Genomic DNA, 17,908 nt, shown 5'->3' with positions numbered 1-17,908 from the left:
GTACAAAAAGTGTCATACACCTGCCATCACAATTGAAGAAGTGAGGTGAAGAGACAAGGTCTCCCCTCGCAGCTGACACTCTAGTGTGTAAGTGTGTGTCTCTAAAAATGTTTGACTCATCCTGTTCATTGATGCAAGGCTAGAGGCCCTGGCTCACAATTTCGGTTGTAGTTCTTCCTCAAACTATTTAATGAGCTTGAGCACTGGCGGAACTAAGGGGGGAGGAAAATGTTTTCCTTAACATTTTCACCTGGCCCTGTATCAGCATTTTCTGAATAATATTTTGGGGGTTTATTATTACTTCTATTATTAATTTATTTTTTGAGGTAGATACATTTTTTGTCATCTTATCGTGTACTGATACAGGATTAAACAACATAAGGTATGTGTTTCAGATTTATTGTCTAGTTGGCTTTGTAGATACTGTATTGTGCAAATTATAAAACCTTGTGAGGCCAGTTCTGGCTCAAAGAATGAAAAACAAAGGGGGACGATTTGTGACGGCACTTCGAATAGTAGATGGGTAGCCTTTTGCTGTTCTATCAAATGAAATGCCACCAACAAAGTATCTCAGACAAATTTGAGTGCATATCTGGCTCGTTCTCACTTATTTTTTAATTGGCAAGCTTTCTTTTAATGTTACAATAATCAAACAACCTTGAGCTTCCTCAAATAGGCCAACCCTGTGTTGTTTCACTTTCACTATGAGATCGTGGGCCACAGTGATGTCACAGCAACATGCTACTAGAGGAGTTTCCAGTTCAGTGTAGGCGGAGTATGAGTGGGTGATGAGCACAGCAAAAAAAAAAGTGTGATTCAAGGTGTTGAATACAGTACAGAAGAGGTACAGTCAAGAAAGGCTGATATGCTTTGATTTGGCTTTGAACAAAGGTAAGGTGATGACTTATCATCATTTGACATCATTATACAGGTTAGAATTTGATAATGAGAACTTCGAGAAAATGGTAACCTGAAACGTCCACTTCTGTTTCCCCTTTCTTAGTGCTCTTTTAACATGAAGTTGCCAGAATTCAAGGACACGATCAGTCGCTTCAGATTCACACAATGTTGTGTGGGGCTTGGTGGTTGCTTGTGTGTGTCTTATGCAGTCTGGACACCATTCTGGTTAAAGGATGGCGGACTTTGGACCGAGTGGAATAAGACAAAGAGTGACCCTGTCATTGATGGTGTGATCTTCAATGGTGAGCAAGACGTCTCAGCTAGATTCTGATGGCTTTTAAACATAAAGCAATGTCAAACCTAATGGTTTGTCTTTTGTGCTGAAAAGAAGCAAAACTGCATCCCCCATTGTCCAGGCGGAGGGAGTCATACCACACAGTAAACAGAAAAGCCTTTACCGAAGTAGTAAACAAGTCTGAGCACGTCACTGCTCCGAGAAGTGCATTCTTTTCAACAAGTATATCTTACATATATTGGATAGGATAGTCATTCACTTGAGCAGATTGAGAATAGTTGAAAACCTGATCTCTATGTTTTTTTTTTTTTAATTTGCAAACTGTTATTGTTTGACAATTGCTGTAGAGGTTGTGTTCTCTACTAATTCCTTATTCCTTCAACATGCTTGTTGCATGGGTGTGTAATATTCCCACGAGAGGCATGCCGCAGTTATAGTTAGCTGAAGGCTATATTGACAGTGAAAACCAGGTAAATGTCACCACATCTTAATATTCATGGTCTTTTTGAACGCCGCTTATCTGGTTCTGGGCTAACAAAACGCTAGTAATAGCTATAGAAAGTGAGGAAACATACCTCTAATAAATATTTTTTTTTGCTCAAAGAAAGATAGACCTACCTGAACCACAACAATCTAATCGTATTACATCAGATATTCTGTGGAATACAAATATCCCAATGTTCTGTTTTGATTGACACTCAGAGACATTTATTGAACTTGTTCATTATCATATTTGTTGTTCTCAGTGGTACAGAATTGTACTGCATGATTTATTTCTGTTTAAATAAGCAATTGACATGTTTGAGAGTGGATACATCCCATTATGTTGCTTTAGAGTTCTACACTACACAAACTGCTACTACAATAATGATAATCAAATTCTTCAATTAATATGTCACGGACCAATGGAGCATTATCACAAGGGCCGCTGCGGCTGAAAACCAACATTTCCGTTTTCTTTTCATTGGAATTAAGAAAATTTAGAAACATCCAGGCTTTGAAAAGGCATTAGAAAAAAGTGACAGCTTACGTCACAAAGAATAAATCAATGGAACTAATGATGATCTTATCTCAATTTATTCACAAATTTACTTTGTCAGTGAATATAAGGCCTTAGAGCGTAATATATTCTATTGATCTAGTGCTGTACTATAAATGGCCACAAATAGAATTCATTTATGATTAATTGCTGGAATTTTTTGTATTGTATTTGAAGCTTTAGATACATATAAACATGATTCATTGCAACCTGGGGATTTTGTTGGAGAGTCTGACAGCTGCAAGGAGGAATAACCTGCGATATCGCTCAGTTACACACTTCGGGCGGTGCATCCTTTCACTTAAGGAGCTCCACAGTGCAGCGAGTGTGTGGTGGAGGGGGTAAGAGTCTTTGTCCAGCATGGAGGATAGCTTAGCTGAGATCCTCCTCTCTCTCACCTCCTTCACAATTTGCAGAGGGCATCCCAGAACGGAGATGGCATTCTTAATGAGCTTGTCCAGCCTCTTCCTGTCAGCTGCTGTAATGCTGCTCCTCCAGCAGACCACTCCATAGAAGATGGCAGAGGTTACCACAGGTCTTACCATCTCACTGTCCCTTTCCTGGATGTTCACTGGTGTAGGCTTCTGCGTAAGTCCACAACCAACTCCTTAGTCTTTCCAGTGTTAATGTGGAGGTAGAACCAGTCCATAAAGTCCCTCACAAGTTCTCTGTATGCTCGGTTGTCCCCATCAATTATGAGCGTGACGATGGCAGAGTCATCAGAGAACTTTGGCAGATGGATGACAGGTGAGAAAAGTCTGCGGTGTAGAGAGGTGAAGAGGAAGGGTGCTCCGTTTCCTGGGGGCCCTTACACTACAGAAGACAGTCTCTTGACACACAGTCCCAGATTGTTGGTGACAGTTGGTGAGGTAATCCACAAATCAGTGGGTCATGTGAGGTGTTGGTCCACTCCGGCGAGCACAAACTTGTCCCTCAGGATGGCTGGCCTGATGGTGTTGAAAGCACTATTGAGGTCCAAGAAAAGGACTCACATAGAGCTCCCAGGAGCACTGCTGAGGTCCAAGAAAAGGACCCACATAGAGCTCCTAGGAGACTCCAGGTGAGGCAGAGCTCGTTGGAGCTCGTTGATGGCGCTGTCCACTGATGCTGGTCTAGTATGCAAACTGCAGCAGGTCCATAGACAGGTTTACCAGGGATGCAGATGGGCAAGGACTAAGATCCATGGCCTCATGAGGTGCAATATTAGGGCCACCAGTCAAAAGCAACTGGGGTTGTTGTGTGTCGCTAGCATAGACAGATGAACAAAGATTTGTCGTAAATATACATTTTCAGACCAATGAAATGAAATAGGATAATTTCCTCAGGCACAACAGATGATGTCTTACAGTGCACTGGTTGGGAGGCACAGCTGTATTACAGTAAAACTGGGGATTTTTGTTTTTTTACAAAACCAAATGCAGAGTGAACATTTACACCAACACAAAAGACATTTTGTACTGCAGAGGTTTGAAGAAAGGCCCACTCACATTGACTTGTCTTCATTTTCTGATGCAGCCCTGGAAGCAGAGAGAGTGTTTGGGGTTCTGTCCTTCCTGTTGGCGTTGAGCACAGGAGCTCTCTCGCTTGTCTTCGCCCTCTGGTGGACATCAGAGACTGTGCGCTCCTACTCCAACACTCGTTCTTTGCTTATGGCAGGACAGGCACTCTACCCCACCACCTTGTTGCTCCTCACCATGTTATCTACAGGTAATACATGCCCAAGATTACTTTTATTTGGCTGAGTAACACTGTCAGAATTATGGAAATGATAGGACCCATAGGGGTCAGGTTTTAACGATTGCAGTCAAGTACAATTGTCATCTTAAGGACTAGTTGGCACTGTATCATTCCAATTCATTTTTTTTTTTTTTTTTTTTAATCACAGAGTAGCTATGTACTGTTAGTTATGAAACTTATCCTCCTCAAGACCTCTGCTTCAGTTAAATAAAGACATCATTGTCCGGTAGTGTAACTATAAATTATTTGTTATTTCAATGTGTAAATTGTCTCAATATACTTTGCATTTCATGGTTACCAGTCCGAGATGTACGCTGCCTCTGACCCAGTGTTACCTGGGATAGATGCCATTCACTCATGACTGTAAATGAAGGCAAGAGGGATAGAACATGGATACAGGGCTGTATCTAACCAAATTGGAGCCCCAAGCAAAATTGTATTTGGAGGCCACCCCACCCCACATTTACCTTCACAAATATATCATAGATAAAAAATAACCATAACACAAGATTCCATTTAACATTCTTTAGTAACAGCAAACAGTTAAAGGGGAAGTCATCCCCCAAATTTTCTTTGTTTTGTGCATTCCAATTCGGTGAAACACATTCTTCTGATGAATGTTTCGGGTCAGCTTCATAAACCTGATGAGCCATAATTAGTTGTGACCTGAGACCTGAGCAAGTGCCCCCCGTGTTTGCCTCTTTATTTTATTTCACAAACGCAATATTAAAATTGGACCAACCCAGGAAATTGGGTCAATTTGACCCAGGAATTGACACAACTTCCTGAGTTGTTTTGAACTAAACAACCAATTTTTGTACGGTTGTTTCGATCAAATTTACCCAACTTCCCGTGTCGGTCCAATTTTTAACCCAGCCATTTTAAGGGTGTATGATATGGCTCCTTTAAATGGTGTAAATGGGTACATGGGTACGTTTTGCCACTCAATGGATGGACAGATGGATGGCAGACAGAGACAGACAGACAGACAGACAGACAGACAGACAGACACATAAATCCGTTTACGGTAGTGACAAACAAACAATCAAACAAACAATATTATTAACTTAGCATGATAGTTTTTGGGAAAATACATCCTAAAAAATGATCGTGACCGGCCAAGGTGACACAAACGCAACTTCCCCAAATACACAAGGAAAGAAGACATCCATCTACTGGATTTGGAGAGGGCATTGTTTTAGTCTTGACATTTAAATATCGCACATTTGGAAGCAAAGTCCTAAAATAGCTTTGTTTTCTTTCTCTTAACCTCCAAGAGACTTTGTTGTGTTGATTTGGGTTAAATTCAAGAAGACTTTAATGTTTTACATTTACATACCCTCAAGGGCAGAATGTGTTTAAATAGACTTTTTAACTTTCTTTTCCATTATCATAAAAGCTTGAGGGTACCAATAATAGGCTTAATGACATTTTAAATGTGGTAACTCGTGGTTTTACTGCTCTTTTCTCTCCATTGACAGGTTTCTTCTTCCTATTGAGCTGGTCCATTTTCACTTATCACCACAATGAAGAAATCTACAAGGACTTCTCAATCCTAGGTTCCTCTTACTGGTTGGGTGCTTTAGGCTGGATCCTCCTGTTAGTTGTGGAAACGATTGTCTTCGTCGCTGAGCAAGCTATTGTGCCAGACATCCTCGAAGATCTGGAGAAGGCAGTGGAGTCATGGAGGGTCACCTATCAGCCGAGTCGTAGCTTCAGTGAAGGTTGTCCTCACCCTGCGGTCAGTAAAAGTAAGATAGCTCCAAAGAGGTACATGTCAGTACCTTGAATGAAGAATATGAGTGTAATCATTTCACATGAAAATGCTGAGCAAACTCCATGGGGAAACCGGCAAGCAGTATGAATATCGAGGGCATTTTCCAATCAGATTGACTTGTAACAAAACAAAAAACTATACGAAACAATGAAGCCCAATTTACTAAAAATGAGTGGCTCCACGATTTGCTTGCGACCAGTTCAGCCGTCTTGCCCAAAATACAGTATAGCGGGTAAAGGCTTCAGTTATCTGCAACCCTAATTAGGACAAGCAGTACAGAAAATGGATGGATGATGAGTCTCACTGTCAATGGATAAAAAAAAAAAGAATTACAAACAGTTAACAGAAACAGTTCAGTTTTTGTTGTTTTGTAATTGTGTTACTGAGTTGTACAAATGATCCTGATGTTGAAATGAACGTTATCTTTGCATAAAGAAATGCATCACATTTTTATCAAATTAGTTCATTAATCATCAATTTGCAAATCCTTTCAATGGAGCAATATATTCCTTCTCATAATGTCATGTTTGTACATGAACTTGAGAGCTTTGTAAGCAAGTGTTTAGCATGTCTGCCTCACAATAGAGCGCTTTTGAGTTTTAATCTCTGCTCCAGCTTTACTGTGCGGAGTCTGCATCTTCCCTTCCTTCTGTGGCAGAACCAAAGTGGGTGCACACTACCACGAACCTTTTTGTTTTGCCAACTGGGATTCAACCATTCACTACCGTAGACGGATTTATTTGTCAAGTAATTATTTTCAGTGAGTACAGGCATGGAAGAGTGTCTCTTTGAATTCATGAGCAATGTTGGGGTGCCCTTTTGCTCCTTTTAACAGCCCTTATTTAAAGCATTGGGTGGTGCCTACCTGAGCATTGGTTGCTAATCTGTAGAATTTTAGCATGCAGGTTGTTGGAAATATGCTCTTATTACTGTGACTCCCACTCTACAAATTGTTCCACAGCATCTGCATACATATTGTAGATACAGACAGTACTGTTTCAGACTTTTTTTAAAAATACATTTTCAAAACTACTCTTCACCACCATGTTAATATCAACATGACTTCATTGGGATTCTATTTATATACCGTATTTTCTGCACTATAAGGTGCACCTAAAAACCTCCAATTGTCTCAAAAGCTGACAGTGCGCCTTATAATCAGGTGCGCCTTATATATGGACCAATATTGAGCCACGACAGCAGGCATGTCCAAAGTCCGGCCCGCAGGACAAATGTATATATCTTAAATATGGACAAAGTTTTAAAATGGGCTATTCATTGAAGGTGCGCCTTATAATCCGGTGCGCCTTATATATGGACAAAGTTTTCAAATGGGCCATTCATTGAAGGTGCGCCTTATAATCTGGTGCGCCTTATAGTTAGTGCGGAAAATACGGTATTTGTATCCTGTATTTCGTTAATTTTTCAAGACAGTGCCGCATAAAACAAAAACATTGCCTCTTCAGCTGACGCAACTGCCATTCACATGGTACTGAAGCTCAGGTGTGTTTCAAACCTGATTTTGTCACTGAGTTTTATGTCCAGAGAAAAAGAGAAAAATAACCTCACCTAAATAAACCAAATCCTCTCAAAGCTTTCATTTGTTTGCTTTCTGTATCTGCTGTGACAATGCATACATACATCATCCCAACGTGAGTTAGAAGTGTGTTGCGAAAAGGTTGCAGCTGCCTTGTGTTAGGACCACCCGATGACAGACTGCCTCCAAAGGCATTACATTTAACGTTGTCTCGCATTCCCACGAGGAAGCGTAGTATAGACTTGAGACTGCTTAGGCTTGTATGCTGAATGTGCCAAAGTGGGGAAAATTAAGAGGCACCAGCTTTGTTAATTGGGCGTTAATCAGGTGGTGCTCTGATTAAAAGGCAGTTCCGCCCTGTTGGACCCCGCTAATGAGTTTGTTATTAAATCCACAGAGGATTTTGGTCTCTTTTTCAATTTAGCAACAGGGTAGTGCTTAATTGCTGTGTAAATGAGGAAAATGTCCTTGAGGGTCGTCCTGCATCAGCTCTCAAACCACAAATAGAATCCCACCTAAATATAAACCTACGCAATTCATTGTGGTGTGTACTCTTGTGTCCAGCCGTGCCTCTCAGGATTTGCTGTTGTTTGCTCTGCTCCCTCAAAGAAAGTTCTTGAAATCTAATTAAATATTTGAGAGAGCTGGAAACCCACTTAACATCTAATGTAGAAGTACTTTTCAAATGGATTCATTTTTCTAAGATTCTCTTGTACAACGTGGTGTGTCGTCCCTTGGCGGTATATAGTCTTTGATAAATTCCAATATCCAGGAACAAACATTTAGATTCCTTGCTTTTGGGCCAATTTGTGGGGAGGAGGAGGGGGGCATTGTTTGAAAACATCTTCCCAAAACCTGGTGTGAATCAAGGTAGAGTGAATCAAGACGTCAGACGATTATGCACAAAGGAAGCAATAACAGGAGAATGCTCGGGGATGCAACCACAGAGATATGAGATTGTGGCTGCTGATTGTTGAAGGGCATTTGCTAAACAGACATCAATCAGAGGACGTCTCCCTGCTTAAAGGCCACTGGCACTTCCTGCAGGCAGCTGGCAGCATGTGCAGAACACAACCTGTGCTCATCCACTGCTCTTCATATCAATTAGAAACTCATTATCCAGCCATGTCCTTCTAATTATGTTAACATCACCCCCCACAGGATGAACGCTTAGTATGTACTTGCCGTTCTGTAGATGCACTAACTGAGTTAAATAAATGTACCTAGAAACAAAGCACTGTCCGATTTTACAGATAAGTCTGGATTTTGCAGGACAGGAAGTGCCACTAACTGAACAGATTCTTGTTTGGCCTGTTGGTGGTGCTAGTGTAACATTCATATCTGACAATGTCATTTGGCTCAGCGGAGGAAATCTTGTCAGATGAGCAATGCAACATAGAAATCTCTGCATGCATATATACATTTTTTCCAGTGTAAAATTGGCAGAACATGACAAATATAAACTACAAAATAATAGTTTGATTGCCAGGCAACTTTGGAGATATGGAGCTTGGGTTGCGCATTTGGAAGCAAAATACATTATGAAATAAAGCCAGACTTCCATGCTTTTTACAGTTTAATCTCTTTGGATTTAACATAATTCACTTTGAACATTTCCAACTTTTCTGATATATTAATACAATTGGATTGAAAGTTTTTTTATTCAAAAAAAGATGCAGAAATGTGCAGAATGACAAGACAGCAGGGGGGTAGCCGACTCGAGATGAGGGGAGGAGAGAGCAGAGAACAAAGGATTGGAGGGAGGATTTAGATGCCGTAGAAGAGCTTCACACTGTCACTGAAATCTGTATAGCATTGTGATGAACCATCTACCTCACGCTCTCCTCATCTCCATTGTCACCATCCTTCTTTAGCTTTAAAATATTTGGTGTTGTTGAAATAAGAACATGGCCTCTATGTCCTTCACTGCATAAGCAGACACATTTGGGGAAGTCAGGAATCTTGATGCGAAGACTCCACAATGTTAGAAAAATCCTAAAAAGGGAGGCTAATATCACTGTGTCCTTCAGCCATGCTTTTTGCCAGGACTTCAGTTCATCTCGCCTGTGGAATCCTCAATGAGCCATTGCTCTTTGTGATGGACGTGCCACCCAGACCACCCTGCTGATTACATTTGTTCACTCCAACTGACATTGAAACGAGGCAGACAGAAGGAAAGGGAGTTTCATTCTTATTCTGCACTTGAAATTCCTTTAGAATACACAAGTCTTTGCATGACTTTTTATGCTGTTTTGTGTGTTAACATTGCTTTTTGTGTCCTCGACTTGTAATTGGATCATCACATACATCGTGTAAGTAGAGTTTTCTCAGACATCTACGTCCCATTCGAGTATCGCTCTAGTCAACCTTGGCCAACTGTAGTCGTTCCATTTTCTTATCTATGTGTGACCAAGGAAATTAAATTACAAATATAATCACTTCCTGCCAGTTTCTTAAACAGTGTGCCTCTACTTTGCATATAGAGTGTACTTGCTTTGGAGACACGCACTGTGAGGTTACTTATTGGCTTATTTACAATAATGGGCTCAGCTCCACAAGAATAGTCACACGTAACTTCTCATAATGGCACAAGGAGGAGGAATGGAGGAATACAAAAAGCTGTCCCTGCCAGCCCGAGGACTTCACTAAGTCATCTTTTAAGAGGTACTTTTTTAAAACCCAGAATGTGTTCCAGCATGCAGACCAAATTTGATGCTAATTTACCTAACATCAGAAGAGCCATCTTAATAATCAATTTTCAAGTAAAATACGCTGGCGTTCTCGGAATTTGTCAGTTTCAACAGAAAGCCCCTGAATAGATGAACCCCAGTCAAGAATCCAATCCAATCCAGGCACTTTCTCAATCCTCATCTGTTTTACCCTACAGTTGGGACACAGCATTTCTGCTCTCCCCCCATACCCACGCCAAGAGCCTTTTGTAGATGGTTTTCTCCTCAGCTCAAATCAATTTTGCACACGATAGTCCATCTGACTGAATAAACAATCCCGATCTCTCATCTCTTTCCTCTCTCCATTGCTCCAGTGGGTCCTTCACTGAAAGGGAAGGGATGAAAATCACTGCATATCAGTCATGTGGGAGCAAGCTGATAAAGCTTGAGTGAGTATGAATAGAAAAATAGAGGTTAAAATGACACACCGTACTCGCTTCCTTCCCTTATTCCCCATTCAGATCAGACTGTAAATACTTATGTATGCAGAGTCTGTTGTACTTGCCAGCAAAAACTGATCTGCAAATGCAAACTGTATCAATATTTCTAAGGCCATGATTTAGACAGGTGGACAGCAATTTTCTTGTTTATGAATTCAGCGCAATTTAAATCTCACATTCCTCATGTATGCAAAGCCCTCTTTTGACCAAGCAGTTCGGTTTGATTTAGTTTAAATGATATGCTGTGACAAAGCATGGCGTTGTTGTGTATGTGACCACCAGGCAAAAGCATCTTAGCTGTGGATATGTCCTGAGGCAATCAGGGGCATGCCCATTTGGGTTGGTTTCCTCCAACCTGTACCATTGTACTGTTTCGTTGGCGTACCGCGACTGACTGAGAGGTGGATGCCAGTCAATCACAAGGCATTTCTCAGACAATTACACACCATCTCTACCGTCATCCTAACAATCAACAGGTTGCACAGAGGACGGGCCAGAGCAAAAATGGCTCTCTGATGGATTATATTTTCATTGTCATGGCTCAATGATTAATACTCCACCACCTGGACTTTTGTTCTCATAGTAATTTCTCTACCAAAAACAGACTGTCTGCTAAATACAGTACAAACAGCCTTCCTTACTTCAGTCATGTACCAACAAATCAAGGCCTTTGCAACTTCTCCCTTCACCTGAAATAATTTCCTTGTGACCTTTTCTGAGCCAAGGCACATTTTTTTTTATTTTTGTCTCAAATATGAATGCGATAAGCACAAAGAAAATTATTTTATAAGCATGTATATTTTTACTCACCCCATGAGAAACCCAGGCCTGTTTAGACAAACAGCTGATATGCTGCCAGGAATCGAACACACAAAGCCCTTCCTCAACATCTCGCTGACTCTCGGTTTGTAGTTTTCATTGTAGTCAGGCTTGAAAAGCTCACCTCACACTGTTATGTCACGGAAAATGGGTACAATGTCCAAATAGCTCCTTGGCAGTCACCAACCAAAAACTGTCCTAAGGTGGCTCAGCAAAGGTTAACTTTAAATGTTGTCAATTTTGTCACAGTCAGTTGCTCCTGGCTCCAGTAGTGTACAATAATGTCCTGCCCTTAAACTGATGCTGAGCTACTGTGTATGGGTCCCTAACCCAGTTAAGGCATTCAGTGTCGGCTGAACAGAAATAAAACAATCTCCTCAACACATTTGAAATGTCAGGTAAAAAAGCCTGCTTTTACTTTATATTTTATTTTTTTTAATCATTTGTTTGTAAGTGAAGTCAGGAAAGACTAAATGCATTTGTAGTTTTCAATAAATAAAAAAAACAAGTAATACATTTATGTAAAGTGACATTTAGAAAAGATTCTTAAAGATAAATAAAAAGTATGTGAAGTCAAAAAAGGTAAAACATTGTCTATTATTTAATGAAAAACTTTATTCTTAAATATCATTGTTAAAGTGACAGTTGATTGGCCTGAACATTGACACTTTTGTATACATGTGTGTAAAAATGATGTCAGCACTGAAATTCACTCCCTGCATTTTTTATGACGACATTCAACACATCTTCCTGAAACCCAGTATTTGTGGGTGGGGGCTGCTTTTTTTCCACACATCAGCCTGACTTTGTATTTGAAGCAAGGAGGCAAACAAGCATTGCAATATTGTTTCTTGCTTTGTCACATTCTATTGTCATCTAGTGTCTGGTAATTTTAACCAATCATCACCAAAACTCCAATCCACTGTCTACTCCATGCAGGGGGTTGTGTGACCTTGAACGAACCCTGACAAACTGACAAGAACACAACATTCACTTTCTTCGAAAAACTCCTAATTGTTCGCGACTGAGTGGCAACTAAATGTTCGCAGAATGTTTGCTCGAGTAAAGTGACTTTTCTTGTGAGCAAGGAAATTTGAACAAGAAAAGTACAGGCAAACATCTGCTGAATGCCTGGAGAATATTTGCGACCTTGACAAACCCTGCCGAGAATTCAACATTTTGCTTCCTTATGTTCAGTTCCTCCTCTCATATGAGAAGATAGATGGGGGCATGGCAACAGTATATTTCTGACCAGAAAGGAGCATTTGGAGAGCAGTTATTTCCTGATTTCGCCAAAACAAATTGATTAAAAATGCAAGGCAATACGATTTATCTGATTAAAAAAATACATTGAGAATTTATAAGTGAAAATCGGGACATCCTCGATGCACTTCCAATTAAGTAAAATGGCAAAACCAGATGTCATTTTATGTTTTGCAGAGCTGTCGTCATCTGCAAAATATATATCTAAAGTGACTTGTAATCTAATTTAGTTTCTTTTAAAATTAAGTAATCAGAAAAGTAACTATCAATTACCTTACTTTTTAGAGCTAGTAACTTTTCAAGGTAACTGTGGCAACACTTGCTGCAGCACAGTGCTCGAAAAACACAGTTTGAAATCAGCAATGCATCTGAGTGTGTTTCTGTGCCCATTGTTCCTTTGTCTGAGCTTTGAGAATTGACTGAAGAAAAGGGCACAGCTGTCTTGGTATTTTCTATAATGAGTTTTTAGTTAAAAAGACAAGACAATTATAATGGGATCTACATGCAGAATGGATCTTTTTGTGTTAGGTGGAAATTTAAAACCTTGATACATAATAGAACTGATTTTTCTTTGTATATATGTACATATAGCTGCCTTGCAGCCACGATTTGCTCTTTACATAACGGGAACAGGTACTACTTGACACAGTTTTGAACGTGTACTGCCATTGTTTTGTTTTTTTAATTCTTCATATTTAAGAACTGTATAGATATAACACACTAAATGTTCACCTTCCCATAAAAGAGGGAAAGTAAACATTTTAAATATTAAGTGGTTGTTTGCAAGCTACTATTCCTCAGATGACAGACCTTCTGTGTAAATCTGCATCAGACAGTTTGAAAAAGAGGCTGAATACTTGTTTAAACAAAAGCCAAATGCAGTTTAGAGGGTTTTTACTCGGCTCGAAGTCCCCTAGCAACAGGAGGACTGTTCTGTAAATCGGGATATTGCCATTTAATTAAACACGGAATACACAGAAGTATATTACTATTTTGATTAAAGACACTGGTCCTGATCCCCCAATCTTTCGTGGTCTTGAAACATCATGGCTTATACTTTTGATTTCATTTGATTGTCTACAAGTGGATCACTATCTGGATTGTCTTCCCAGTTGCAGGTTTTGCTTTTGGGAAGGCTAAACATAATCGCCCAGAGTATGAGACTTAATTTCCCTATGCTATTTAACTTATGGATGCCCATCGTTCTGTGGCAACAGGAGATTTCCAATTCTGAAGAGGCTCCTGAAATGGTATAAACAAATTTGCTCTAACTTGCTTTCCATATTATTTAACACACCAGAGAAGTGGAAATACCTGCAACCAGTCCAAGGAAAGAATAAATCTGCATTTTCAGAAGAGATGTTAATGCAAGACTTTGATGAGGCCTAAAATAAAAATTTGGCCCCTAATGATTTACAAATACATAAAATCCATCATTGACATGGAAGGGGAAACGCCATTCTCAGCCTTAATAAAAGTCACAGAAATGCTGACATTTTTTGGAGGCATTTAGAAAGCTCATGCAGAAGCTCTCGTCTAATTTACGCTGGATATATAAACTTGTGCAACCCTTTTCTCAGTTGAATTTTGCAATTTATGTGATCGTGGAAAACATTTTAAAATAATTCATTTTGGTGTCACTGCTTTCACAAAATCCTGGCATTTGAGCAGGGGTGTGTAAACGTTTTATACTCACTACACACCATGCTGACACTTTTCTATGAGAAAGATAGTGGACTCATCAGTGCTATTCATTTAGAGTCCTTTTCTTCTTTTTCTTAGAGCTACATTGTCTGAGCTGAGCGGTGGTCTTTTTAGACTTCTGGCTTTAGCAGTTGTATTTGGAAGCCTTGATCTCTGCAGCCCTTTTCTTGTCACAGCCTCCGATCAACCTAAAGCCCTTATGTGTTCTTTACGCTGTACTAAGCCTGTTATTTTTTGCTAGCAATTCATACAAGATCACTGCGACATACTATATCCTTTGTCAATATAATTCCTGTCTTACAATGTCCTCTTCTCCCCAATGTTTTACAGTATATGGACAAACCCTAAAGGAAGATTGCTTTCCGGCAGTATCCTACAAAAAGAAGGCACAGTTCTGAGACATCCGCTGGAATCAAACTGCAAATTGTTATATTCCACTCCAGTTTAACCTCATACAATGTTCATGCACAGCAACAGTGGTAAAAGCATTGCTTTATTCATGAATTTATTCATCTTCCAAACGGCTTAGGGTCGTAGGTCTGCTGCTGTTCTGCTTTCATGCTTACAGACCTCTCAGGGAAAATACTCAAATTTAACCCTAACCCGGGAAGTGTAACTTGACATGAATTGCATTTGGCTGATGCGACTAACAACAACACACGACAGCAAAGACCAAAAGAAAGCAGGGAACTTACCTTGCATTTGAGGAAATTGGGAAGTCAGAACAATCCCATTCGGACTGTCCGAGTTCTGCCCTCAGAGTTTGAGCCGAATGAAAAAGACAAAGATGGCTGACAAGTGACATCATATTGAAGCCATTCGGTGTACTCAGGGTCCTCTTTTTTGCAACTCAGAGTCAACCTTTAAAGGGGTTTAAAAGTGTGTTTAAAGGGGTGTTCTAGTATACATTTCCTCGCCCGCCTTCCTCAAATGCAGCATACAATAAATACAAAGTGACAATACAACAAGGCACACCTGAAAAAGAAACAAATGGATAGAGGAAGTTGACTGCTATATTCAAAGGGAACAAGGCTGACGAGAACAGATGCACACAAAAACCGAGCAAGCGGACATGATATTGAAAAAAAAGAGACAAAGCTGCTCAAAACACAGCACCTGAAACACCCGCTTGTGCACATGCACAACTAATCTTGAAAATGGCACAACAATCTGCTCATCATATTCACGACACTACTTTATGTCACAATGGTCTCTCCGAAAGTTCTCCTCCCTGTGAATCAAAATGTCCTCAATTGCAAGACAATTAGCAGGCACAGAGAGAGACAAAGGTCTCAGGGGGTCATTGCTTGTTTGCTTCATCTGACAGTCTTGTGAGTGTCAGTTTCATTTCAGTTTAAAATTCAAAGGTTAGATGTTGAATAGTTCTTGTCACACGCTTATCTTAAAACACTGTGTACAGCTGTTGCTCATACCCTTTTGAAGATGGAGGTAGAATGTTCAAAATGCAGCCAAGCAGGCATGCAGGCCGAGGGAGAGAGGCAATGGCAGGCAGGCAGGCAAACAGGTGGCACATAGGTGCAAATCCAAATTGTTTGTAATCTAACTAAGGTTTCAACATAAAGGGTTCCAAGAAGTAAACTAAAATTTGTTTTCTAAAGTCCAAGTTTCAATTTCCAAAAAATTACAAGCTTGGAGCAGACTTGAAGTAGCTTGAAGCGGCTTTTTAGCAGTGAAAAACTATGTCACTACTATCTTCCTTTTTTGTCTAACTGAGACTGACTACCAAGTGGGAGCAGCCTATTTCCCTGATCAGGTGACTGACCAGGTGACTGATCAGGTGACTGACCAGGTGACTGACCAAGTGACTGATCAGGTGAATGACCAGGTGACTAACCAGGTGACTAACCAGGTGACTAACCAGGTGACTGACCAGGTGACTGACCAGGTGATCAAAGGCTTTGTCAAATAAAAGTCCATGGCCCAAGGCCAGCGAATCTTAAACAAAAATAAGAATTTAAGCCAAGGAAACTAAATTGGCTCCAACAAGTCTCATATCTGTCTTCCACAATCTGGCTTAGTTACTGGGTACAAGAGTGCATGCATATACATGGCGAACATCATGTCAATTATATTCATATCAACAGGAGTGGAACATTTTGTTGCAGTATATCATTTTGTGGTACCTTGCTAAACTATATATCATATAACTTGCACTTTGTCTCAGCAGAAGGTGGATGAGTAATACAACACAGTGTCAAATTGTGCTTTGCCTATTTGTCACAAAACACACACTGCATACAATATCAGTTCAAACTACATCATATGCAGCCAATGTATTAATCCAGCCAGTCGTCGCCTTTTATGAAGACAGGAAAATGAGAAGGACTGTGATAAATTAATTGCAATTCATCCTAATATTTAACAAAAAGTGTTGTTTTGTTGATTTCCCTGCAAACAAATCAGTTTAAAATGCCATGCCCACATAATATTTTTCTTGGTCATAAACTGTAATATGAGTCTGGCTTTTCAAATGATGGTATATTGCTTTGTCTGAAAAGTTGTTTATCTGAAAACCTTGCTTTTCACTTCCCTGCACAAAATCAGTACAAAACAGATGGTCATCTATTGTACAGGTTCTTTGGATACATATATTCAAGTCAAAGGTTCAATAAATTCAGTATGTCAAATACACACATGCATACAAGACATGCAAATACACTCTCATGCACTGTTTTTGGATCCTTGATCTTGTCAGTTGCTATGGTCCTTTTTTTGACATGGTTGGGCGTTGCTTGATGTCTTATCGTGTTTACGTAAGCTCAGGTTGCTCAGTGACACGTCGCGTCAGACCTTGTTTTTTTCTCATGCCTCTTTGTTGGACGCTGTAGCACCATTGTGTTCACCTGTGCTTGCAATTGTTACTTCATTTATGCTGCCAATTTGAGTTACAGTAAAGTTAAATATCCAGCCATTATCTACCTCTTATCCTTTTAATGGTCACCAGTGAACTGGAGCCTATTCCGGTTGACTTTGGGGGAGAGGGGTGATACACTCATATTTGGGGAATGTTCGAGCTTTGGGTAACCAACAAGCATGTTTTTCGAATGTGGGACGAAGGCGACCCAAGTGAGTATGGGGAGAAGAAATTCCTACTGTGACTCCATGCAGAAAAGATGGAGCTGAGATTTAAACCTTGAAGGTCAAATATGCAGAAAACATATTTTTTGCTGCATATTTTATGTCATATATACATGGTACATCTTCAAACAGACATGACATTTAAATGACATTTTAAAATGACAAGCCAATGTATTCAGCAAGATGCCATTTGGATGCCGTTTGCCTTTTAGTGTTGCACCCGATTGCAACCATATTTCTCAGTGGAAATTAAACATTGCTTTCTAAAAATTGTTTAAGGGCTGCAACTAACAATTATATTAATAACCAATTGATCTGACCATTATTTTGTCAATTAAATAATGAATCGGCTTGCGAAAAAGTATCTCAATTTCATTTCAATAAAAAATAATCAAGCATTATTCCAAATTACAGCACAACATGCCCAAATAAAAAGTAATTACAATTCAGGGACTGGTTTGGTCCATAACACATCATAAATAAAAGGCAAAAATGTTGCTGATTGTTTTTGAAAGTAAAAGCAAACATTTTTATTCATCACAAAGATAATCATCCCACTGCATAGACGA

General features: G+C 39.8%; 1 protein-coding gene and 1 long non-coding RNA gene across 5 annotated transcripts; one reads left to right on the top strand and one right to left on the bottom strand.

Moving 5' to 3' along the window:
- The first annotated feature begins 235 nt into the window (after window positions 1–235).
- LOC148396535 (uncharacterized) lies at window positions 236–7,346 on the top strand. Its single transcript, XM_088378480.1, has 4 exons — window positions 236–891; window positions 1,004–1,202; window positions 3,750–3,941; window positions 5,453–7,346. The coding sequence occupies exons 2-4, from the start codon at window positions 1,016–1,018 to the stop codon at window positions 5,758–5,760; spliced, it is 687 nt and encodes a 228-aa protein (XP_088234606.1). The 5' UTR covers window positions 236–891; window positions 1,004–1,015; the 3' UTR covers window positions 5,761–7,346.
- LOC148396534 (uncharacterized) lies at window positions 1,882–16,039 on the bottom strand. 4 transcript variants are annotated; one of them, XR_015859027.1, is made up of 4 exons: window positions 15,674–16,039; window positions 14,936–15,101; window positions 5,542–5,707; window positions 1,882–3,935 (listed from the first exon to the last, which is right to left on the bottom strand). It is a non-coding gene; the product is annotated as an uncharacterized LOC148396534 (long non-coding RNA). The 4 variants fall into 4 exon arrangements; XR_015859029.1 differs by lacking the exon at window positions 14,936–15,101 and having other exon boundaries at window positions 1,882–3,479; window positions 3,722–3,935; window positions 15,674–16,038; XR_015859026.1 differs by lacking the exon at window positions 14,936–15,101 and having other exon boundaries at window positions 15,674–16,038.
- Between the last annotated feature and the right edge of the window lie 1,869 nt (window positions 16,040–17,908).

This window comes from Syngnathus floridae, chromosome 6 (genome assembly GCF_059516105.1).
Source record: "Syngnathus floridae isolate MCC-2025c chromosome 6, RoL_Sflo_1.0, whole genome shotgun sequence".
Taxonomy (NCBI): Eukaryota; Metazoa; Chordata; class Actinopteri; order Syngnathiformes; family Syngnathidae; genus Syngnathus; species Syngnathus floridae.
This window is presented reverse-complemented; position numbering and strand designations above follow the sequence as displayed.